The sequence below is a fragment of the Lycium ferocissimum genome, chromosome 1 (genome assembly GCF_029784015.1).
Source record: "Lycium ferocissimum isolate CSIRO_LF1 chromosome 1, AGI_CSIRO_Lferr_CH_V1, whole genome shotgun sequence".
NCBI lineage: Eukaryota > Viridiplantae > Streptophyta > Magnoliopsida > Solanales > Solanaceae > Lycium > Lycium ferocissimum.
In genome coordinates, this window is record NC_081342.1 from 19901959 (window position 1) to 19928944 (window position 26986).

The window sequence follows — 26986 nt, forward strand, 5'->3', positions numbered from 1 at the left end:
CAATTGAACCCCTAACTTTCGAGGTGGGGCATAAATTTAGGGGTAAAAAATTAGTAAAATTGTAATATATAGTAGATATGAACCCCTAACTTTTAAAATATAATGAGTTCAATACTAAAAATCATAAGATTGAACCCACAGAGTTTAAATGTTGGATCCGTCTCTGAAGGGAAAAGGGAGAGAGGATTACAGCGTGGGGATTCGAACCCTCACCAACAAGGTGAAAGTTCAGGTAGCCAACCAACTGAGCTACTAGATTTTCTTTAAATCTTCAATTTTCATGAGAACACACAAAAATGTATAATACATAATATACATGGTGTATGTATTAATTGACCATAAATTCAAAGGCTATTGGTGGCTTTGATAGCATGGACTCCGATCTGTGAAAGATAGTGGAGGCAGCAGCGAGCAGTATGTAATAAAGGCACCTTTAATCTTATCACATCAATTAGTAATTGAATCAAATTAAGTGATCTATTTGGTTTCAAAGCTCAAAATTTTAGTTTTGACGTGCTAAATAGTAGTGTAAAAAATTGGATGTTTTGTATAACTCAGTTTAAGTAGTTACAACTTTAACCAACATGAGCTTATCTATTTAAAGGAGTAATTTAGCTTTTAAATGACATAAAAATCGATCAACGTCTCGAGGATATTTTCGTCGATTAATATTTAGAGTTTTAAGATTCGTGGTAAATATACAAAACGCGTATAGATATATATAGTCGATAAGTTGGTATTTTACCAACTTATTTCTTCTTTAATCTTAGATTGTTGCCATGTTTTGATTGAGAAAATAATGCATTTAATGTCGTTTACTTCCATTTTATAGGTTTATATGATTGAGAAGAGCGTCGGAAGAAACCAAGTGAAAATAAAGTAAAAAAGAGGCCAAACTGGACAGTCCAGTGCAAAAGCGGGGCAGAATTGCCAAAAAAAAAAAAAACGAAAATGAGGGGCTATTTTGGTCTAATTTTGAGTGGGAAAACTTTGGGATTACAAAAGCAAGACTTGAAAGCATTATTTTTCATCTTTGGCCATTTTTACACAAGTTTGGGAGCTAGAGTTCATCACCAACACTTTGGAAGAGAAGATTTGGAGGCAACCAATGAAAAATTCTTTACCCATTTCTTCTACTCATGCTATGTATTGAATATTTATGTGTGTGTGCTATGTATTGATATTTATGTGTGTGGTATTTCATTCCAATGCTTGAATCTTGTCTATGCAAATATTCATATGTTTAGTTTGGATGAATCTCTTATTTTGCTTATGTATTAAACAATTTTTATTTCTAATTGAGTGGGTTTAGTGTTTCTCTATTAACTCTTCAAGCTTTAATGTTATTTAATGGTGTACAACATTATTTGTGCCTAAATACCCTTACTTTGCTTGAAAAAGAAAGTAAAGGTTAGGAAAAGAGTTAATAGCAAGGATTTGATGCTTAACCCTCATTTAATAACTTGAGCTAAGAATAGGATAGTTAACTTGAGATTCAATTGGTAGTGCTTAATTTCACATTCTAAAGCTTGGAAAAGTTTAGAGTGAAATTCATTGATTTGATTGGAAGACTTTCAATGAGATTTTTTAAACCATTATCTATTAACATAAACTCGCTCTTAGTTGTAAAATTGTAAAATACATTGGATTGTTACTTGAGAGTAATTTTCCTTGTATCCATGCTTTTGGCCATTAATCATTTTACTTGCTTTCTAGGTTAGTTTACATTTTTGCAGTTATAATTTTCTAAAAACCAAATATTATCAAGTGTTTGGCTTAGTGTAGAAAGTGAAAATTCCTTACTTGCTTGATTGCCTAGTATATTGTTTCTTGTGGGATTCAACCCCGACTCATAGTTGGATAATTATATTGCATATGACCGTGTATACTTTCTCTTTGAGGAGTGGATTTGATAGTCAGGATTATGATCACATACACCTAAAATATCTTAAAATTTGAATAAACTGACCCGGTTCAACCTTCAGCAAACAAAAGGTAGCACTGGAGATCTTAGAGTCCGGAGCCTAAAGGGTATAAAAATACACGGTATTTACCAAAAGGGGGTGCCCAAAAATTTATATACCAAAAGGGGTATATCGTGGGCTGATCCACGATATACCCCAAAAAAATTTTTTCGGCTGACACAAGTCAACGAAAAATTAAAAAAAAAAAAATTTAATTGTATAACGTGGGTGATCCACGTTATACAATATAAATTGTAAAACGTGGATCGATCCACGTTTTACAAATATATTTTGTAAAACGTGGACTGATCCACGTTTTACCTCTAAATTTTTTTTTTTTTTTTTTTTTTTTTTTTTTAAGGGCACAAAAAAAAAAAATTTAGTAAAATTTTTTTTTTTTTTTTGTAACACTTAGTGTGTTTTTTCATACTTTGACCAATGATTAATCGTGTGTGAAGACTCAAAAACGTCAATATTTTATATAGAACACGATATTTTTTTTTACAATAATGTGAGCTCAATACACCAAGGATACGTAGACGTTCGGATCGTCATTTTAGGGGTTGAAAAGGTGCCCGAAGTAAGTTTTGTTTGAAAAACCTTAGTGTTTGATTTGTAAGGTTATTTTAGTCAACTTTATATGTTGAGAAAATTAATCGGCTTTATTTTCAAAAATTGAAACCGCGCGAAGTGAAATTGACATTCACGGTACATTACCTTGGGATTTTTACGTTGAAATCTATTGCGTATCATCATCTTATAAGTAAATAAAGCGAAAATTTCACGCCAATTTGGGGGAAAATCGAAATTGAATGGGATAAAAGGCGTTTTTTTAAAAATCGGCTCGGCCAAACCGCCTTGCGGCCGTTTGTCCGCATAGATCTCGAAAAAATACGCAAGTTCAAAAAAAAAAAAACGCGTAAAACGGACGTCCGAGCGCAAAGTTATGACCATCTAAAGTTTGACCACTTTACAACTAGTTTTTCTCCCTATATTTTTTAGAATTATATTTATATTCAAAATAATGTTTTATCGTGATTAAAAAATAACACGCTTAAATCAAAACCTTAAAAAATAAAACACTTAAACCTTAAACAAAACTTATTTCGGGCACCTTTTCAACCCCTAAAATGACTATCCGAACGTCTACGTATCCTTGATGTATTGAGCCTACATTGTGTACGCGAGAAAAATATCGGTTCTATATAAAATATTGACGTTTCGGAGTCTTCACACACGACTAATCATTGGTCAAAGTATGAAAAAACACTAAGTTTTTTCAAACAAAACTTACTTCGGGCACCTTTTCAACCCCTAAAATGACGATCCGAACGTCTACGTATCCTTGATGTATTGAGCCTACATTATTGTACGCAGAAAAAAATATCAGTTCTATATAAAATATTGACGTTTCGGAGTCTTCACACACGATTAATCATTGGTCAAAGTATGAAAAAACACACTAAGTGTTACAAAAAAAAAAAAAAGTTTACTAAATTTTCTTTTTTAGTGCTCGCAAAAAAAAAAAAAAAAAAAAAAAAATTTAGAGGTAAAACGTGGACTGATCCACGTTTTACAAAATATATTTGTAAAACGTGGACTGATCCACGTTTTACAATTTATATTGTATAACGTGGATCAGTCCACGTTATACAATTAAATTTTTTTTTTTTAATTTTCGTTGACTTGTGTCGTACCAAAAAAAAAAATTTGGGGTATATCGTGGATCAGCCCACGATATACCCCTTTTGGTATATAAATTTTTGGGCACCCCCTTTTAATAAATACCGTGTATTTTTATACCCTTTAGGCTCCGGACTCGGAGATCTTACGGACATGTAGTGTGTCCTAAAAAAAAAATTATAATCACATGCACCAAAATATTAGAGCAAAAACAAATTAACCAAATCAAAAAACTTTCATTTAGAGAAGGAAACATGAATGTTGCTGAAAGTAAACTTACCAAAGGTTTTAAGAAGAACAACTTATTAACACGACTTCTAATTAACCTTACATGTAATAGACTTTTCCCTGGAATATAACACTAATTAACACGACTTTTAAGTGTATATATTTTGACTCCTAATTGAATTACCTTTCGTAGAATAATATGAATTCTAAATATTGCATTTTTATCCAAAATCAAATTGCACTTTTAAAAAAATATTTTAGCTTTCAAAGGGTATAAAGTCCATCAACATTTAGATGATATTTTCGTCGTTCAACATTTAGCGAAAATTATTCGTGCTTTTAATATATGTAGATAGATAGATATAGATTTAAATTATTGTCCAGCAACTTTTAGTGTTTACGATGGCGAGGGTTATTCTCATCAATTTTGAGGGTTCTTTCACAAAAATTGACATCTTAATTTTTGTTCAATGAACTTCAGGTCTCATTTATTTTCATTAAGATTAAGACGTCTGAATCTAAATATATAACTGAATAGTATGATGTTGCATTAAGATTTGAATATTTGAATCTGAATAAACATCCGAATTGTTAAGATGCACATTAAGATAGGCATTTTAACACCTAAATGTATAGAATTTGTCTTTATTTAAAAATTAATAAACATAAACTTTAACAAAATAATCTAATTTGAAAACTTTAAATTATAACCCAAAACTTATAATGAAAACAAAATAAAAGGATTTTCATTGCATATTATGTAATAGTAAATAATACTTATTGAGATATTAATATATTTTATAGCAAAATGATATGAGAACATCCTGTTTGTTCTCCACGTCAAGACGACGTTTTGAAATCTTATTAATATCAATATTTACAGTTGTTCACATGGTTTTCTTTTTGTTTAAAAAGAATCTTACGAATATCTCACCAAATTTAAAAAGTGTCTTACAAATATCTCATTAATGCGAACACATATCTTAAAAATTCGAAATGAATATTTGAAAAATAAATCAAGCACGATTGAGAACCGAATATATAAAGAAGTTTTACCCAATCATTCGTATAAGGAACGACTATGAATATATTATGAATGTCATTAGTGCAAGAAATGACTGTGAATATATTATGAATGTCATTCGTGTACAAGAGTTTTTTTTTTTTTTTTTTTTTTTTTTTTTGGCGTTATTCACTAACTCAGGAGCACTGCGCGACTAAAAGCTTATTCACTGTAACTAAGTGCAACTATAAGGTAGTCTTTGATGATAAAAGTTTATCCACAGTCGATATTTATCTTAGGATCATACTAATTTACTATGATTAAATTGTAATTAAGAAGAAAATGTATAAATAATAAATATTTAGTGATAAGAATGTATACAAAAGCATGTGTCAACTGTCAAGTATTTATCAGTTTGGTGCAAACACCCGTACGAATAAATTTTTACCCTATTCTTTTATATAGACAAAAATTATTTTGAGATACGCTGCATATAGGAAGCAAAATTACAATTTCAATTTTATTAAAATAATTAGACTACTGTTCTTAAATAAACAAAATAATAATATTACACAATTTTTAGTAGACAACGAGTTTGATAATAAACATTAATGAAGAAGTTTTTTTACTTATATTTTAGACCTACTCAAAATAATAATTTACATCTGCGCATTGTTTGGGGGTACTATACTAGTAATACTTAATAATAAGGGTAAAATGGATATAAATGATAAATTATCTGTTGATCTTTTAAACTGGATAAGTAAAAGTGTACATCTACTTTTAATATAGTGGACAAGTAAAAATGGACGAAGAGAGTACCTCCCATGATATTGTTATCCCTAATTGCACCAATCAAATGCGAAATAAAATATCCCTCATTTTATCCCTACATTATTATGCCTTATCCGATGTATCTTTTGAAAACCAGCAGTTACATAAGGAGTCGTTTGGTATTTGGTTAGGAAGCAAGTTATACATGTATTAAATTCTGCATAAGTAATACCATGTTTGATAGCTGGTTACAAGGTAAATTTATTCATGTTTAAAGTTAATATGGTGTTTGATTTGTAATTTAAAAACCCACATAACTAATTTCTGCATAACTAAATTCTGAGTAAAATAATACATAAATTTCCTCCTAACTAATCTCGTTATTACTAATACTGTAACAACTCTATCCACCTACCAAACTACGAGAGCGCCGAAGTTAACACCTTTTTTCAAAAAGACACTTCAACTTTGCGGGGGTCCTATAATCCTTGAACAACTTCAAAATAGTATATATTCACCCTTTTTCGATCAACCCCAAGTATAAGAAGATCTGTGCAACTCACGCACCAACCATCACTTGCCTCGTGTCAAATTGATTTTTAAATTTTTAAATTTTTTTATTTTTTATTTTTCCTATTTGATTCCTTTTCTTTTATTTTTCTTTTCCCCCTCCTTCTTCACCTCAACTTCTATAGAAGTTCCCCCCACCTTAGCCACCCCATCACCGCCACTGCACCACCAATTCCACCACAGCACCATCGAATGTTGCCAAACCACCACCAAATAATTAAAATTAGCACCAAACAAAATCTGAAATTTAAATCAACATCTATCCAACTTCTTACCCCTAAATCAATATCCCTTAACCTCACCACTTTCAACCCTATTTTTAGGAGGGGAAAAAATTAATGAAGCCAACTGAAAAAAAAGAAGAAGAATAAGATAGAAAACAAAGGTATTGTTTTTCAAACCGACCAGAATTGGAAGAACCACCATTCCATCTCTAATCACAAATAACATTAACCATCACCAAATCAAACTTTGAAACTTCAAAATCACCTTCAAACCACCATTCCATCTCCAATGACTTACCCCAAGCTCCATAACAAAAATCAAAAGCAAAAAAAAAAAAAAAAAAAGACAGAGAATAAGGACGAGTCGGAAAAGTCCGTAGAAGAACGATCTTGAAGAAACAGAGGAAAAAAGAAAAAGCAAAAAAAAGGGTAACCAATTGGGTCTTCTTGGTGAAGAAGATAAGGAAAAAGAAAATATTAAATAAAATAAATAAAGTAAAAGAAAAAGATATTTTTAATGAAACAAATGGTGAAATGAATTAAAAAAAGAAAATCTTATCTCACGAGCTATTGGAGAGTGAAATACCCTCTATATGCCACGTGAGCTCATAAAAGGGTCATAAATCCACTATAAATAAGATTAAGAAAGTGTTAGGACTCCCGTAAAATTTAAGTGTCTTTTTGAAAAAAAGTGTTATAGTTAAGGGGGATAACGATGTATTTACTCACCAAACTACCCTTATTGCATATATTCATTGACTTATAAGAAACCGCGGAAGTGTCCAAGCTATTGCCTTGATAACGAAGAAAAGATGAGTCCGGAGAAGTCTGGAAGGTTCAAAGAATTATATGCTTTATCTTGTCACGTGTCTATCCACACGCTTGGCCTCGACCAATCAGGAACTTTCCACTGCCCCGCTTTTTCTCGAACCAACCCCCGCCAGCCCAAACCCGGCCCACAATTCCCTCATTATAAAAGCCACTTCTCTTTCCTCCATATTTCCTCAACAACGAAAGCAAAACCTACCAAACTTTAAAATCATCCAAAGGCGGTGTGTGTTGAAGTACAACATCATCATCATGTGGAACCGGAAAGATGACGTGGAAGCCGGAAGTGTTCCGTTATATCCGATGATGTTGGAAAGTCCAGAACTACGATGGTCATTTATTAGAAAAGTGTACTCCATTATTTGTATACAGTTGCTTTTGACTATTGCTGTTGCCTCCGTTGTTGTTACTGTTCATCCCATTTCACTCTTCTTTACAACTACAAATGCTGGATTGGGACTTTATATTGTTCTCATCATCACTCCCTTTATTAGTAAGTCTAATTAATTCATTCTTCATCTATTCGGGATTACCTATTATTCCAATTGTCCCAAAAAGAATTACAGTACTCTTTCTGTCTCAATTTATGTGATAGTTTTTGTTTCTCTAGAGTCAGACAAGAAAATTTTTTGATCGCGATTTATTTGTATCCCCTTTAAATATTTTAAATTGTTAATTATTAGGATGTAGACTACTTTTTATCTAGTTTTTAAGTATGTAAATTATATTTCAAAAGATTGTAGGTATGAATTTATGAAACAAGTTTGACTCTCGAAATTTAAATATGAACTGTGATACTGTATCACATAAATTGAGACATACGAGTAATAATTTAACTTTGAACTTGCTACTACCAGTAAATGAGATGATTTATAGCCACGCAAATTTTTATGACTTATTTTAGATCACAAATTTTTATGGCTATTAATTGATTGTTGTTGTTGTTGTTGCAGCGTTATGCCCATTGTCTTACTATCACCAGAAACATCCGGTTAATTACTTGCTTCTTGGGGTGTTTACGGTTTCTCTTGCCTTTACTATTGGATTGACTTGCGCATTCACCAGCGGTAAGCACTTTCTATTTTTATTGTTTATTTTTAGTTTGATAATGGTGGACTTTGCGTGCCTTCTATGTCATGAGCATTTCGTAGACGTTTACAAGTTTGTATTCTTTAGAATATTCTTTTCTTGTGGCCATGGTTAAATGTAAATCTTTGGAATTAAGGCTGCTAGTCCCACCTAACCATTTGAAGTTGACATTGTGGATTAGGGGTGTCAAAATTAATTTGTAAAACCAAACATTAAATGGAACATCGAAACAAATTTAATAGATGTTGCTATATATGTTACTATACATATATATTTCTACACATACGTAGGGAACTTAAGAATTGTTATGGTTGCCGATGGGTGGGTAGGGCGAAAGAGGGTAGAATATTCACAATTTAGGTTTTGCAGTAAATGTGACAAATGAATAGTTCTGTCAAATTACAATTTGAGCTTTTCTGTTTACCATCATAAGTTCAAACTAGTTAAAATTTTGTTAAATGAGACTGACAAAACTAGATATAGTTGAGATTCATAACATAAATTGCCTAGTATTAGTTCTTACTTGTCTGATGCTCTGGGATTATGTATATGATGATGGTCAAGATGTTGCATCTGCAGAAAATAATCAAATTACTTGTAATGCCATCTTGTCTTCGTTTTTTTCTCAAGGATGGATCTTCCTTTTTAGTGAGTCTTGGTGGCCTTTTTTTGGTGAAGTTATTTTGCATTAACAAATGGAATGTTTAATGAACCAAATTGATACCATAGGAAAACTGAGATTGTTATTTAAAAACAAGCATTAACAAATGGAATGTTTAATGAACCAAATTGATACCATAGGAAAACTGAGATTGTTATTTAAAAACATTCATTTTGGTTGTACCCATGAAAGATTGTTTTTATTTTGATAAGGTAATCCATGAAAGATTGTTATAGGTTGATTTTCCAGATAATCATGGATAATTCATATGATCAAAATGATTTTCACTTAGAATACTTGATTATGTAAACTCTCTGCTCAATCTTATGGATTTACATACTGAATTGGCATAAGTTCCCTCTCGGGTTTGAGGTGACAATTTTTGTCACTTGCCAGTGCCAGTGCCAGTGTATCCTCTGCTCTAGTCCTGGAGTAACACATTCTTGCAAATAGGATTTGAAAAGTTACAATTAGTGACGTTTGTATCTAAATTTTCCTACTGGTGGTTGTTCAGGCAAAGTAATTCTGGAGGCAGTCATACTGACGACAGCGGTGGTGATTAGTCTGACATTATACACCTTCTGGGCGGCTAAAAGAGGCCAAGATTTCAATTTCCTGGGGCCTTTCTTGTTCGGTGCTCTAATTGTCCTTATTTTGTTTTCCTTCATCCAGGTTTGTAAATTCATCATTTCCTACTCACGCTTCGGGTTTATCTTATTACTTTAACTAATAATCTCATTTTGTTTCCTTGTCTATGTCAGATTTTCTTCCCTTTGGGTAAGATCTCAGTGATGATTTATGGTGGTCTGGCGTCGATCATATTCTGTGGATACATTGTCTACGATACGGACAATTTAATCAAGCGCTACACTTACGATGAGTACATCTGGGCTGCTATATCCTTGTATCTCGATGTCATCAACTTGTTCCTTTCTCTATTGACCATCTTCAGGGCTGCTGACAGTTAGAGAGAGGAAGATCTATACTAAATTTGTATCTGGTCTTGTGAATGCTTATCATTTCTTTTCTTTTCCTAGTTTCCTTTTTCTCTTTTTTTATGGATAGTTTGCTTATTAATCGTTGTATAGAATGTTTTCTTAGTTAGAACTCGAATTCTTGAATTGTATCTATTTTGGCTAGGATGACATCCATTGATTGTGTTTTTCCTCTACGAGTCCCTGTGTTGATGGCTAGAAATGCATCCGTGTTCAATGCGCCATTCGTAACCTGTTTAATTACACACAATAAATTAATGAAAGTGTTTATATATATACATATATCTCGACTGTATTAAACAATCCAATCCAAAGAGAACTTATTTATCTATGTTATGTTCTAATAGATGATCTTATGGTTTAAATTGGATTGCCTCGACCTATATCCAACTGCCACATTGTTAGATGTATTTTTCAAGGGCCTGAAGCTCAATAAGTTCCTGTTAATCAGAACATGAAGGGGGTAAGCGTAGCCTATGTAGGTATGAGCGTGAATTTATTTGTGCTGTCTGCTTCACCTCTTAGCTGATTTGGTCATCTACTAGTGTGGTAGAATTGAAGGATTTGTGTCGTTCTTTGTCCTGTCTCTCTGAGTTTATTCTTTCTTCTGTCTATCTGGTTGGTTGACTTTATCTACTCTTCTGTTCTTTGAATGGTTGCAAAAGGGAAGGTCGAAATCATACCAGTTGAATTAAGGATTCTAGCCAAATAATTTGAGGAAGACTGGTATCATCGTTCTTTTAGCACTGTGTCAATTCGCCATTGGTCAGAATCAATTACTCAGGGATGCTCTTACTAGAGCATTGGCTAGGCACATTAAATTAAAGAATTTGAAATTTAATCGTAGAATAAATCCTATATTAGTAACTGTCACATGAACAATCCTTTCATTACTGTTTAAAACAATTCACATAACTCTCGCATAATTAGTTTGTGAATTTTCGCCTTTTTATTTCCTTTCTCTCGCTCTCAGTATTTCTTTACTCTTATTTCAATGTTTCAATTACGATTTCTTAACCGGTAAAATCTCCGAAAGATGGTTTGAGGTTAGAAGATCAAACTACAAATATCTTTTTTAGCTTCCACGTTTTGATATTTTTGTTTCAACCCTTCGTGCTTTTCTATTTTCTGTTATATAGTTTGTTCCTGATTGGTATTTTACGCACGTGGAAGTTTTCTCGATCTCTAGTACTTTCTATAATGAAGGTTGTAGGGACGAAATGAAGAAGCGAAGCAAAGGTAAACTAAAATGTTGTTTTGTCATTCTTTAGAAATATTAGAACGTAAAAGAGCAAGGGGTGAGATGCGATCTTCACTTGTCAGTATTGCCGCGTATACGAAAAGAAACGTCTATTGTCTAAGAAATTCACAAACAATAATAATTAATCACATAATTTTAGCATGATCAAATGATAAATAAATCGAGACTGCATATTAATTTCCCGAATGCAAGCTATAAAAGTGAGTAGAATATATGTCATGTGATTTATTAGTTTGAAGTAAACATTAGTTGTGACTTGTGAGTTGTCCTTTTCTCCACCGAACTCCATTGCAGGACATTAATTGTTTACTCAAAGGAAATTAACCCATAGGGAATGCCGCGGAAACTCTGTCTTGTAAATCCTATAATTCTTTACATTTTCTTATACTGAATTTTGTAATAACCAGTAATAGTAGAAACATGATAATCACTCTTTTAAAAAACTGAATTCCCAAGTTGGTTTTTTTTTTTTTTTTTTTTTTTTTAAGACCATTAGGTTGTGAGCCTAAGGTGTGGGTGGTTTGGCTTGATTCCTACCATGTCATATATAAGCAGAAGCGGATTCATGATTTAAACTTTAGGGGTTCAATCTTTTAAGATTCTTAGTTGAACCCATTATATTTTAAAAGTTATGGGTTCATAGCTATTTATTGTAATTTTAATAAATTTTTACACATAAATTTATGCTCCGCTTTGAAAGTTAGGGAACCCCATCTTTGATGCTAACATACGCCCCTGTATATAAGCAAAAACTTACAGAGTTAGAGGAGGACATGAAACTTGCCTCTAAGGAGCAACAAAAACTGTTAAAACAATCTAAAGGGAGGACTAGCAGCCTATACAGTGTCCATCCCAAATCTAAAAATAGCAATCAAATTAACTAACAAAGAAGTTACATTTTTCAAATCTCCTTCTAACAGTAGGAAGATGCCATTTGTCAAGTTGAAGTAGCCCCTTTGCTTCTCTTGGTAAGTCTTGAAGAGAATGATATAAGGTCCTATTTCTACTTGTTGAAGCCAGTTTAGCAAGGAAATCTGCCACTTGATTTGCCTCCCTATAACAGTGATTAATCTGAATATCTGCACCATTGATGTTGTTAACAATGTTGTTGATAATGTGCTTAAGGTTAAGGTTGTCAGTTCCTCTGTTGATTAGCATGTTGGAAATGATTTGAGAATCTATTTCAATTTTCAGCTTGTTAATTCCTTTCTGTCTGCAAATATCAATTCCTTCATTAACAGCCAATGCTTCAGCCTCATTGTTGCTCTTACAGTTTATAGGAAAGGAAAATACCACTATAAAATCTCCATTTTCATCCCTCAGAATACCACCAGCACCTGCCCTTCCATTAACTGTAATGTAGCTCCCATCTGTGTTAAGCTTGACTTCTCCTCTTTCAGGTTTTTCCCAATAAACAGTGATGCATCTCATAACAGGATTGAGGTTTTCTATCATATCCAAATGTGGATCCAACTTCCCTCAGTATTCACATTAGGAAAAGCATTATTCAAAGCTGTTTTGATGTGCCACAAGCAATGTAGCTCTAGATTGTAATGTGAAAATTTCTTTTGGTTTCCAAACCTGCAAGTAGTCCACTCCTTCCACAATTGCCATAGAATGATCACTGGACAGATTTGGAGAGTAAACTTGTGAACTTTATTCATTGGTTTTTTGTTCCACCAAGTGTTTAACAAAGCTCTAGTGGAGATGTGTTGACTTCTAATGCCTAGGGGTGCACCAATCTTTCTCCATATCATTTGTATTCGATTCGATCACCTTTGAGAATACAAATGAATTGCACCTGTACCATATTTCGTATTTACCTATTTAACGAAAGCATTTCCAGTTTTCCACAATTTGCGATCATGTTATGAACCAACTCGGCCAGCCTCCTATGCTTCCTACTTGCTGGAAGTAATGTTTGAAACACTCAACAAAACAAGGGAAACAAAATCAGAACAGTGACAATCAACAATGTGATAGCTCACAGGGGTTTAGGGCTAGCTGGCTTGGTGAGCTCCTGCCTTTCGCAGTTGAGGTGGAGAGCTCAAATCCCATCAGTAGTGTAGCATCCGCTTTTCCTTTCCCCCCACCACCTCCTCTGATGTAATAAAAGAACTCTGTGATAGCACAAGGTTCTGATTCCTAAGCGCAAATGACGAGCATTAGTCCTCCTTTACAATTGTTCGACCATTGAACCATTACTATGGTGGCAGTCTTTCCCGAACTGTAAAACAAGGAAACTAAAACCCAGATGATTCAACAAGTGAAAAATATGATGCATATTCATCACTGGTGGGTCCCTGTTCCACAACTTTACGAGATGTTCCACCATTTGCTTTCGATAATGTCTCAAAATCTAAGTTGCATGTGGCACAGAGCTCTAATCTCTTCCGTTTTGCTTCTTCAACATCACCTCCCAGCAAGTTTCAGACATAACCTCACATGCTTTCTCTAGTTTGTCTTCTGGCACAAGAATACCATTTTGTAGCACATTATAAACTTGCACGGCACTGGCTTCACTTATTTGCAGAAATATTTGAAAACAATTGTTGAGAAGATGTCCAGTTTATTTTGGCATATGTTTTCACCTAAGTTGCACGGACTCTTCACTTTTGATGCCACAGGGATTCTCCAAAAATACACTATTTTTGAGAATCCGACACGCACTCGTTGACATTTTTGAAGAGTCCGAGCAACATAGGTTTTCACTTATGCAGCTGCTTTTTTATACTGTTGATATGGGTGAGTGGGGAAGGTAAGTAGATGACCAAATGCCTGGATATGGATGGGCTCCGATATTGATGATATGTATCCAAGCATTGAACTCAGGATTTTTAAGTCTTCTACTCCTTTCAGCTCTGTACTAAGAACTTCTAAAATGCTAGCATAGAACACCGCAGTCTGAGCCTGCTAAGGCATATAAACATGATACATATTTGAATGATTAGATATTAAAAACAAAAACTAGAGGAAAGTAAACTAACCTCCATGTTTAAGAATATCCTCAATAGTCTGAAACAAAAAAGTAAGAAATCAGTGTTAGAAAACACCTGTCTTACAAAGGTTGTGCAAGAGTTTCCGAAAAAGGTTTATGAACTCCACAGTCCACCGATCGCCTTAAGGTTTTGGGTTGGAAGCTTAGATTCTTGGACATCGCATACACAATGTTGGGCCACACTCCTAACATCCAATCTTAGAAGTGTGCGAGGGTGTTATAATCTCACATTGGTTAAGCGTATATGCTTTAGTCTTCTTATATTGATTTTGGTTAATTCTCATCACTTGAGCTAAATATTTGGGTTGAGTTGCCTAGGATATTTTCTCACCCGTCTTCTCTCTACATATTCTATTGCTCAGGCCTCTCTCACTTTAGCAAATTGAGCCATTAACTCTACTCTAAGCAAGCCTAAGCCTTCTCTCTGCTCCAAGCCCACTCTTCAACCTGTTAAACCTATCAAACCACTCTTCAGCCTGTTGGGCCACTTCAGTCCGATTAGAAAAAAAAAAAAAAAAAAAAAAAAAAAGAAGAAAGAGGGAGAGGAGAAGAATAAAGTCTTCTGTCCACGTGTAAACACTCTTGAACCAGGTTGCACATGCCGAAGGGTGTTAGAAAATCTATTCTATATTGGTTTCTTAAGGGTTTTCAAAGAGGTTTATAATATCTTGTGCGCCCGAAGATGTCATGACATTTCTATGGCTATAAGTGCATCTCATTAGGAGTAAAATGGTAAGTTTAGAGTTAAAAGAGTTTCCAAATATAGAAAGGTGTCATTTCTTTTTGGAACATACTACAAAAGCCATAATAATAGAGCAAAGGGAGTAATGTTTTAAGAAAACTGGTTCTAACCAATAAAAAGGAAGATGGGTACATGCTCAGAATACTGCATAGACAGTCAAAATAAATTCCCCCAATTGCTGTAATAAATTTTATGATCACAACCCACAAAATAAATGCTTGTATAAATCATTACATGACAACTCTAGAAAGATAAAAAAATTGTGGTCTATAATTTACCAAAAGATCGACAATCATCATTTGCAGTAACGGATTCTCTAATTGAATTTACCTTCAAAGTGGGTATTATGACTCTGTCACAATTTTTGTACATCTGGAGAACCCAAAGAATTTCATTAGAAAGATTGTACTCTCTGGAACCATTTGCATTTTCATCTGTTGAGTGAAGAAATTCAAGCAAGGCACTGAGTGATGCCTTCGTCTCTGAACCTTGCAAGACACCAATGGAAATAACCAACCCCGATATCACATATTTTCTATAGCAACTGATACCAAGTAACTGAAGAAAACGAAGATATGAGAAAGTAGGAACCTGCAGGATTGCATAAAAAGGCTTCTTTGTAAGATACTAAAAATTATAAGCAACTAGCAGGAGACAACCATTTTTAACTTAGCCCCCATTTCAGATCAGCATCGTCAGGAACTATTTCTTCTAGTCTCTCTCGATGTGGTATGAATGGTGCAAAGATTGATTTATTGTACAAAATTCGTTGAAGAACCTTTGCAGCTAACTCTCTTAATTTGTCCAGCTTCTCCACTGCTTGTTTAACAATGCCACCAGCTAGTTGCCACATTTTCATCAAAAAGAAATTTCATCTGGTTAGTAATATCTTTCTCATTCAAATGAGAAATAGATCCAAGTTCCATTCGTTCCGACTTGCTAAGGAAGCCCTTGAGTTCTCCCTTGCATAGAAGATAAGTGCATCTTTCAAGGCCGTTCATAGCAGCTTCACGAACCCAAGAACCAACATCACCTCTGTTATCTTTAGAATAATCATCCAAAGCTTTAAATAAAGTCTGCATAACCTCATTTTTAATAAACACGTATAGAGATATGCATTCTTATGCAGACAATAGATGAGAATAATCTCGTGTCTCGGTTAAACTTTCACACACTGATACCAGTCCTTCGACAGCATTTGCCCGTGCTTCAGCATCTCTTTCTTCAGGATTATCCTGTTTAGCATAAGGTATTCCATCATTCAAGATAACACGCAGCTTACTTCTTTGTCAGCAAAAGTATAAACAGAAGCACTTCTTTACCTCAATTTCACAAGCAGCACAAAGCTTCTGGAGTATATCCTTCCATCTACCGCGTAGAAACCTAAATGGCAAAACACCAAGCGCGAGTGCAGATCTTCGTCTGGCAGCCGCATTAGGATCAGTCAATTGCTCAAGGTATCTTGACGTAAGGGCACTGAATCTTTTGCTTTCCGAAGCCACAAGGTATGCAGGAAAAAAACTCTTTAAGGCTGCAACAGCAGCACCCTGCAAACATACTAGTTAATCAGGCAATTCATTCAATGGAAGCTAATCAGCAGGAAACTGACAAAGTCAGAAGATAAACTTGTATCTGAGAATTAGGATGTCTCAGATTATCATGGAGTGTGTCAAGCAGACACTGCTTTATTTTATCTGTCAATTGGACACAAGCCAATGAAATGCATTCAATGAAACGGGAAACAGCAGAACGCATTATTTCTCCTCCCTTTCCACGATACAGCCGTGCTTTCTCAATTACAGGAACCACGCCTGCAACTTGATTCCGCAGATCTGTAACAAAAATGGAGGGACCACAATTAGCTATACATAATAAACAGTAATAGACTGTGTCGTAACGCTCGACCAGATACTTTTCTCTTCACTAATTTAAAAGGACTCATGGTATTTAAAATATTTAATGGCACCCACATGGCAATATTGTGTACGACATACAAATTGGATGTCAAGGCCCACGTGAAGAATAGATATATTAATTTGTACTTGGTGCAAAAACTATGAAAAATGAAGACTGCATGTCTTAGAAAGTAATCCTCCTTCCCAAATTCAATATCCAGTTTATCTTGGCTTTCCCGCAATAATCCAATTTTCTGGAAGCCGAAAGAAGACTTCTATTATTACTCTTCTTATGTGTCACTTCTGGATATTACAGAATACAGAAATATACCATGCCTCAACTTTACAATGCTCCACACACTAGCTCACTTCTTTATCATCGAACTGTAAAAACTGAAAGGAGACACCAACCTGGTAAAAGAACGTAGTCACACTCATGTAGAGCCAATATAACTTCCCCAACAGCTAAATTTGCACCACGACACATGCACAAATCAGAAGACAATGTGCAAGGAAATCACTTCCCCAAAATGGTACCAGCAAAATATCTAGGAACATACTTAGCAAGAGAAGAAAGGGCATCTGCAGCAAGCTGTCTTAAACTTTTGTCCTGTATTCCAAAAATAAGGTAACCAATTAACAGGACCCACCAACAGAAGAACTAGTAAGTGCAAGCGGATGCGAGAACTAGTGCACAAACAAAGAAGTTAAGTACATCAGCAAGCTGGTATGATATAAGCAGGGTCTTAGTTCTCAGATTTAGACTGCTATAAATGCATATCTTTAAGTTCAATTGGAAAAGTAAACTAGAGAAAGTACAGAAAGAAGGTGAATTACACATTTGTGCTAAATGATCATACAGTTAGCCATAATTAGGGATACACCTTTAGTTTCCCATCCAAAAGATCCTTACCAAAACCTCCTCTGCCACCATCAATTCTGAACAGTCAATGTGCTGACACATCACTAAATTTTTATACCTTCAATCCTCTCTAGAGTACCAGGAGCAAAAGAAAGAAAAGCAAAAATAGAAAATGATATTTGTTCACAAATTCCTATCACGTTTCTAACTAAATTCCTTTTATCTTCTTTCAGTTGCATGCTGTGACAAAACATGTGACGTTATTCATTTTGCTAAAACCTCAAAAAGAAGCTCTAGCAAGGAATCAGCTACATATGCATCTATCTTTGGTCACTGTCTTATATTATGCATCTCCGCATACCACTAATAAAAGGCACACTCAAGAAAACCATAAACAATAGAGATGCTTTATCTGAGTAAAATCTAACAACCAAGCAAGAATAAACATGCCCAGTGACAGATCTTGCTGTTCATAAGCTCATCAACAAAATGATAAAGATAGACATTATACTGAGCAATGCACACAGCAATGTCAAGATAGGAGTTTGTAGGCGAAGAAAGCGCAAAGTAATCAGCTGTATTCACTATATCGATACCATGAGCATAATTTCCTTGTCGTCCAACATTCTCTTGAAAAGCAGCTGCCGCTGCTCTTCTACAATTAACCTGAGAAGAATATCAATGTTTCAGCATTTCAATTGGAGGAGGAAGCACCTTGACTGGGTAAAGAATGATCCATGTGTTTTTAGTACCTCGCAGTCATAACAGTACGGTGAGAAGGTGTGGAGGAAGCTGTTCAAGTATGCTTTTCATATCTGCAGGGCAATATCCACGGCCTAATGCTCAACAAACATAAGCAGCAGCAGCATCACGTACATGGGATCCAATTCTATGTGAACCCCTTCGAATATCATAGTGTAATGCCTGCCACAACAAATTCCCTCGTTATTAGGGCGACAAAAATCCAGCTTACAAGGCGAAAGTTGAATGAAGGGATTATCCAAGTCCCGTGCAATCCATTATCTTGAACCTGAGTCTTGATTGGATATGTTACAGCAACTCATCCCAGATGAAACAAGTCCACCTAATAAATCCATTTTTCATGCAGACTCATTAGTAAACATCAGAAGAGCACGGCATGTGTTCCAGATGCTATGAATTGGATGATAATTTAGAAAAACTAAAAGTCTTGTGTTTCCAAGGTGAAAACTATATGCTGGTAAGTACACAATAGAAACACTGACCATGACATGAATGCCGATAATGACATCTAAGTAAGATTAATTCGAGCTGCATCTGTAAGCACATATGAGTCCTATGGGCATCTGCATTTCTGATTGCCTAATAAGCATGCTCATCATGGGTATAAGAGACCCTTTCTCTCCCCCCTCCTCCCTCCCTATTCTCTCTCTCTCTCTCTCTCTTCTTTCTTCTCTCATATGGACGTAGGCAGCAGGTTTTATCTATTCTCTTTCAGCAAGAGGAAAGATTGTCTTCTGTGACAGAAGTAGGAGCGACAAATATTATCTTATAAGGTTCTTGTTAAGATGTTTCACTTGAATACTAAAGTATATTACATACAACACTCCAAGTGACCTACTAGAGTTGCTAGAGAAACATCAACTTGGAAGAACAATCCAGCAACATGCAGTAGATCATAGTTGACTATGAGTTGCCTGCTTTCTTAACCTATACTTTTCCAGGAAGGTAATGAAGGAAGGAGAAAGATATACACTGATGAAGCAAGTTGTGTACCACAAGTAAGTTCATCCTCTTAAGAGAAAAGTACTTGCTCAATCACAAGGTCCAATGTATAGAGGTAAAGGAAGATGAAAACTACTACAGATAACATTTCGGAACTTCAATAAGGACAACCTTCATAACAGCAGGGACAACTTTGCGAAACCTAATGGGTAACAGTATTCTTCTACATGCCAATTCAGCTAGCGCCAAACAACCATCATGCCATGAGCTGTCACCCTGCCACACTAGAATACATGAGCATAACTAAAGCAAATGAACAATTATGAAATATGAAGTGCATACCAACTGAACAATCAAGAAATACGAAGCGCATGAGGAGCCATTAGCACTACCTGATATAGGTCTCCCTAATTAATATTGCATTTATTCAGACATAGGGATAAATCAATTGGCTTGAAACAACTTTATTAACATACATCGCTAGGAAAAGAGCTGCAGAACAGATGAAAGGACTTCATCTAAAAGCAAGAAAGTTAACCGTGAAGTAACACGACCAATACCTTTTCCAGCAGACCAACTCACAATGGTGCCCTTTAGTACCACGATAAAATCTTTAAGATGCAAAAGTTGCAAAGAAATACGTAATAAATAGTGAAAATATGTAAAGGAAGGAAGTCCTTGCAACAGTAACATACTGAATATCAAATGATGCTACTATATGAGAAGCTACAAACCTGTTTTTACAATAGTATCTTCAGATGAATGTGTAAAGAGATCAGTTAGCCAGAAAGGAAGTAAATAAATGTTCCTGTCTCTGTTTCAGAATGTAACTGATGCTAAGAATCTCCGAGCCATAAGCAAATGAAACATTTATCAAACCGAACACACACACACACACACACAGAGAGACATAACCTTAGCATCAAGATGTCATATCAAATGATGCTATTATATGAGAAGATATAAACCCGTTTTTACAATAGTATCATGAGATAAATGTGAAAAGAGATCAGTCAGCCAGAAAGGAAGTAAATAAACGTTCCTGTCTCTGTTTCAGAACGTAACTGATGCTAAGAATCTCCTAGCCATAAGCAAATGAAACATTTATCAAACCGACCACACACACAGAGAGAGACATACGTTAGCATCAAGATGTCAAGTTTTCAAAGGCACTAGCTCAAGATAAAATATAAGAAGAGCATAAGCGGATATACAACTTAAGTTTATCATGATTCTTCCACGAAACAGTTGGGCCTTTGTTTGTGCTTACTCAATGAGAAGGAGATGAAGGTCAATTTAAGAAAGAAATAGCATCCAAGGAAAACTGCTATCAACTTGAGTTTGTCTAGGGTCTTGCACCAAATACCTATGACTAAGTAGGAAAATCAGGTAAGTATATGATGGAAGCTCACTCTTTAGACATACCGTGTCACGCAATCCTGAAAGCAGTAATTCATTAATCTCTTCTACTATATCAGGAACATCCAAGTCTTCTTCTTCCTGACAGTTTGGGCTTTGATAGAAGTTCAAAGGATCATTGTTTCTGGCATCATTGTACTGGTCCGTTTTGATTCTATCGACACTAATATGCCCTCCAAGCGTGCTGGTTCTACCCTACATGACAATGCAAGTACTGATCAGTATTTAAGTATTGCCAGCGGAATGCCAAAATGTGCAGGAAGGAGAAACAGAGACAAATATCCAGTAAATGAACAAAGAGAAAAAGAGCTGATAAACAGGTTGCTCTTAACTTTGATAAACAGAGACAAATATCCAGTAAATGAACAAAGAGAAAAAGAGCTGATAAACAGGTTGCTCTAAACTTTGATAAACATGACTGCATTGTAGTTTTCTTCAGATGAAAGAGAAACATTGACAAGGATGAAGAAGATCAAGAAAGGAGGACAATGTTCAAAGTCCCATTAAGATCAGTAGGGAAATATAAAGAAAAGGATGATCCTGACATTAAACTACAAAGAGCCCCATCTCCCTATTCCATAAAGCATCACAACTTTTTCTCTTAGAACGAAGGTATGAAAACTGGTTCTCAATAACGATACTGAATATAGTTAACTTTTTAAGTGCACGAAAGCATTTTGAAGAAGAGCAACCGTCACTTTGTAACTTGCAAGAAACATTGAAGACTCATCTTTTGCATAAATAACTATCTTATTCTTACCACATATTTCCATGACAGATGACGTGGAGGGAGACAGATCATCCCAATCCTTTGAGATAGCTTCACAAGATACTTGCGAAGCAAAGGACTCCGAGCTGCAGAATTGGACTTCATCAGAGCTGATATGTCATTCCAAACACCAGGAACCACACTAAGCAACACTTTAGAACTTCCATTCTGCATTCAGAGCAACCCATACTACATACTCCCTCTGTTTCAATTTGTTTGAACCTATTTCCTTTTTAGTCCGTGCCAAAATGAATGACCTTTCCTAATTTGGAAACAAATTCACTTTATGAATGATTTACAGCCACACAAATTTTCAAGGCTTAGTTTGAACCACAAGTTTCAAAAGTCTTCCCTCTTTCTTAAATATCGTGCCCAGTCAAATGGGTTCATATAAATTGAAACGGAGGGAGTATTAAAACAAGACCAAAAGAACATAAACTAACGAATGGGTTACATAACATGTTGCATGATTGTACCACTCCATAGTGAGTACAACCAAAAAGAACTATCAACGTTATTAAAGATGCTAGACTTTGTTTGATGATCGATCATCTCTTCCATTCATCGACTGGACTCTGATATTATAATATCAGAGATGTTTTGAAGGTCAGTACAACTTAAACTTGGAATTTACTTTACAAAATCAAATTGATTTTCCACCGTTGTCCATTTCTTTCAGAATTGACTGTCCCACAACCTCTGTCTCAGATAATTACCAGAAGAAATTGCTCCAGGAAGAGCAGCTATAACTATAAGTACTTCATGGTCTGAAAGGCAAGGCATGAAGATGAATTCAGTTCATTCAAATTTGAGTTAAAGAGGAATATCTAAGTTCTAAAGTAGGATCATAGTTTCTACAGATTAACAATATACATAAAGGAAAAGTTAGGAAGTATTCCAAAATAGGGCTAAAAAAACAAAGAGCGAACCTTGAAAATAGCAGTGCTTCAACTGCACCCAATAGCTGGAAGTGATTGACAATATCATTTGAAAGACAGGACATGACTTTATGCGTCCAGTCCATGAAGCTAAAAACAAATATACGGTTAAGCAATTATGTATGTCAAACATATGGTGTTAAAGAACTTGGAAAACTTAAAATAATTCCTTAAGTTGGCATGAAATATTCATATCCATACTTCCTCAGCATATTTCATTCTTAAAGAAATGAGAAAACTCAACAGGTATTTATGAAAATTTGCAAGAAAGGACACGTTTTTTGTGCCTATCACGCATAAAAGTGAACTGCATATCCCATAACAAGCAAAGCGAAATGCAGTAAATGCTACTCCAACACCTATATTATCATTTGCATTCACAAACATAAATGTGCATACATGAGAATGACCAAAGAATCCATCTACTAATGACCAAAGAATCCATCTACTTTTATGTACTTTTTTTCTTTTTTGACTGCGGCATTTCAAATCAATAACCGCTATTAATGGCAAGGTTTTGGGCAGTTGGAAGACCTGGTAAAGCCTTAGTCATATCAGGTGGTGTTGGAAGCCTCGAGAGAAGCAAACCAGATATGCTTCGCATAGGACCCGCACTTGAAAGGTAGAATTCTAGAATTCTTAATACAAGGGAGGTGGCTCGTCACCTCCAGTGTAGTTATTATCCGCAATACTATTATCGACAGAAGATATATCAAATGGTATTAATACAAGAACACAAAGCCACAATAGTATCACACATTTTGCCTCCATCTCTCCAGTACTTTCTTGTCGTAATGACGTTACAGCTTGTGCATTATGACATTTCTCTAATAGAGATACTGCAAGCTCAAGGTCAGAGACTTGGTGTGGGAAGAACTTGACAACAGCCTTGTAGCCAGAGACCGTCACCAGAGAATAGATTATGATACATATAGGCTTGATTACTTCAAGAATTTCTTCCGAGGTAGAACCTGGATCGACAGCTTTTGAACGGATAATGGACATGAGGGGTGAAACCATACACTCGAGATAAGGCTCCAGTAATTGACCTTGCTCCTGATATTTGTCCATCTGCAAACTAATATTTTTAATAGTCAGGCAAAGAATTAATGTACTCTTCATGCATAGCATCTGCTGCTTAGAGCATAACCCCTCATCTGCAAGTTACTCTGAGTTAAACAAGCATCCGATGTGACAATCCAGCCAAAACAGGCTGCTTTAACAGGAGCTTTGGTTCTCCAGATAGTCTTCCAAGGCCAATTAGGTATGAGATTCTTTCGTTTATGCTCCTTCGGCCAAACTTAATTACCGACAGTTGCCTAAATATACAAAACCTATACACTCTGAAGTATATTATAAGTATAGTATACGTATATTATTTGTATAGTACATGTATATTTAACTATAAATATATAGTTAAATATGCAAAACCTATACATTTGCTGGTTATTTTGTAAATTAGATCACCCAAAGGTAATTGGGCTGTAATTATCCCAATTACGTATCCCCTGTCCAGCGAACTTCAATAGTAGATTGTAACAATTGTTGACAGAATTCTTTTTTATCCTTGCTATTCATCCGGATCAAAAAACGCATTAAGTTGAGTTACTTTCTTTTAAGCTGAGGGTCTACTGGAAACAGCCTCTCTACCTCACAAAGTAAGGTAAGGTCTGCGTACATTCGGCGGCGGATGTAACATATTTGGTAGGGGTTCAATTGAACCTCTAACTTTCGACGCGGAACACAAATTAATGTGTAAAAATTTATTAGAATAATAGTAATAAATACTCCCTCCGTCCCAATTTAAGTGTCTTAGTTTGACTAGGCATGGAGTTTAAGAAACAAAGGGAGACTTTTAAATCCTGCGGTCTTAAATTAAAGATGTGTGTAGTACTTTAAATCTTGTGATCTAAAACTTGTCAAAACTTACTAAATATAGAAAGAGACACTTTTTTTGGGACAGGCAAAAAAGGAAATTAATAAACTTAAATTAGGATGGAGGGAGTAGTAGACAAGGACCGATAACTTTAAAAATATAATGTCTTTAAAAATATAATGGGTTCAATGCAAAAATCTTAAAAGGTTGAAAACCATGGAATATGAATTGGTACATCCTGCCCTCTCCAGACCCACTTGTGGCATCACATTGGATTTGTTGCTGTATATCCGTTCTCTCTAAATTTAATGCATGATTGTGCTCTTTTCCAACAACTATGCACAAAAAAGAAGTTGGAGATAGAAATGAACTAATACTACAACATGCATTAAAATTTTTATCCTTGCTATTAATTAAATTAAGAATATAGCATTGAACTTATAATAATACATTAGAGAGAGAGTGTATGATAGATCGAATTTTATGGACAGAAGAGATGTTGGAGACAGGGCCATTGGAAATAATATCGTTAAGGAGTGATTTGACAAGCTTCCATTCACGTAGAACAGTGTCGGAGCCAAAAATTTGACGAAGGGTGTGCAAATTTTCTTCTCACTTGTGTTAGGGGTGTGCAAAATTAAATATGTACTCATAATAGATAACATTTAATCTATGTACACCGCGTAATTTTTCGGCGAAGGGTGTGCACCTGATCACCCTTAGCCTAAGGTGGCTCCGCCCATGACGTAGAAAATATCTTTGTAAAACACTCTCTTTAGAATCGTGTTCATTGTTTTCTTCCATACCCATTTTCAATTCTTCTTCCATCATCTTCCACGCTCTCTTATACTGAGAAATTTTACACAGGGACGATTCCTCAATTTTTTACTGCTGTAATTGGTAAAAGCAACATAATTACATAAATGGTTAGTTCATAATTACATAAATGGTTAGTTTCCTTTGTTCCTTCGAGCTCTTTTTTAGGTAAAAGTAACTTTAAGATACTCCCTCCGGATAAAAAAAAGAGTCCACTTAGCCATTTGTACACCCCTTAAGAAAATACTAACTCCTAGACAAAAATAGGTAATTTGATTAAACTACCCCTAATTAAATAGGCATAGAAATTTGATCATATAACACTTAATAGGGGCAAATATGAAAAAGCAAGGTTAATTCTTTCTTGATTTGCTAAGTGGACTCTTTTTTTTATACAAGAAAAAAAGGCTAAGTGAACTCTTTTTTTGATCTGGAGAGAGTACTAGTTTTTTTTTTTTGGCCAAATGAACAATTTTATTCAACCAAAGTGACACTTTTACACCACTGACTCTGTATTGGACTGTAGAGATCAGATCCTAGATTTTTCAGTACAAGCAAATTACATGATTAAACTAGATATAACATAAGCCTATACAGGATATTGTTGTAGACTCTCTAATGCTCTACTCCAGTTGCTCATCCTCTGCCCTTTAATAAGCAGTTGTAATATGATGTCTCTGATAATCAGCACTGGTTGCTTGCTTTTTTGTTGAAATCTTCTGCAATTCCTTTCACTCCATATCTGATAGACCACTACTGCAAAAAGGAATCCCAGTATGCCTGACCTTGGTCTGCTGCTGTGTACATTCCTGGATAGTCATTTCAATTCTGTATTCCAGTCTCCTATGCTTCTTTGTATACCCAGCCACTTCAAGAGAGTATGCCAAATGTATTGTGAGAACCTGCAGTCAAAGAACATATGTTGCATTGTTTCCACTGCATTCGTATTACACAACACACAGTCTTGAGACATTTGGATCCCCATTTAGCTAGTCTCTCTACTGTCGCCAATCTCTGCTACACTGCTAGCCAAAGGATAAATTGTTGTCTTGGTATGCTACCTTGAGACATCACCAAGCTCTTCCATGGTACCTTGGGATGTTGGGGAATGAGAGATAGGTATGCCTTGTTGATACTATATTTCCCACCCATAGAGAATTGGTCCAGATGAGCTATAGGATTGACACTAGGGAACCATCCTCTTGCATCCAGTATCTTCCTAACAAGCCAGCAAGCTTGTCTAGGAGTTGGGAAAGTAGCTAAGTCATTTCTTTTGATGTAAAAGCTATGGATCCATTGCACCTAGAGAGTGTCCTTTTTGTGAGATAGAGCCCATGGTAGCTTGCATACAGCAGCTTTATTCCACAGTCCAAAGTGGATAATATTTAATCCCCCTACTGCTCTTGGTAAACACAAGTTGTCCCAAGCTACTAGAGCCTTTCTTGAGCTCTCATGACTACCTGTCCAAAGAAAGATTCTACAAGCAGTAGTGACCATTTGGATAATCTTCTTAGGAAGTAAAAAAAACCTGAGCCCAATAAGTCTGCATTTCGAAGAGAACACTTTTAATCAATTGTAACACCTTGCCACTATACGAGGGCCAGAGACCGGAATCTAATTCTAGCTGTGATTTTCTCCACCAGTGGCATGCATTGTTGTATGTTCAGTTTCCTAGAGCTTAGAGGGA

General features: G+C 35.2%; 1 protein-coding gene and 1 pseudogene across 1 annotated transcript; one reads left to right on the forward strand and one right to left on the reverse strand.

Annotated features, from left to right (window-relative positions):
• Positions 1 to 7470: 7470 nt before the first annotated feature.
• Positions 7471 to 10194, forward strand: LOC132051733 (protein LIFEGUARD 2-like). Its single transcript, XM_059442928.1, has 4 exons — positions 7471 to 7767; positions 8228 to 8341; positions 9539 to 9696; positions 9786 to 10194. Exons 1-4 carry the CDS (start codon positions 7527 to 7529, stop codon positions 9990 to 9992), a joined length of 720 nt encoding a protein of 239 aa, XP_059298911.1. The 5' UTR covers positions 7471 to 7526; the 3' UTR covers positions 9993 to 10194.
• A 5490-nt stretch (positions 10195 to 15684) lies between these two features.
• LOC132063157 (tubulin-folding cofactor D-like) lies at positions 15685 to 23833 on the reverse strand (annotated as a pseudogene).
• Between the last annotated feature and the right edge of the window lie 3153 nt (positions 23834 to 26986).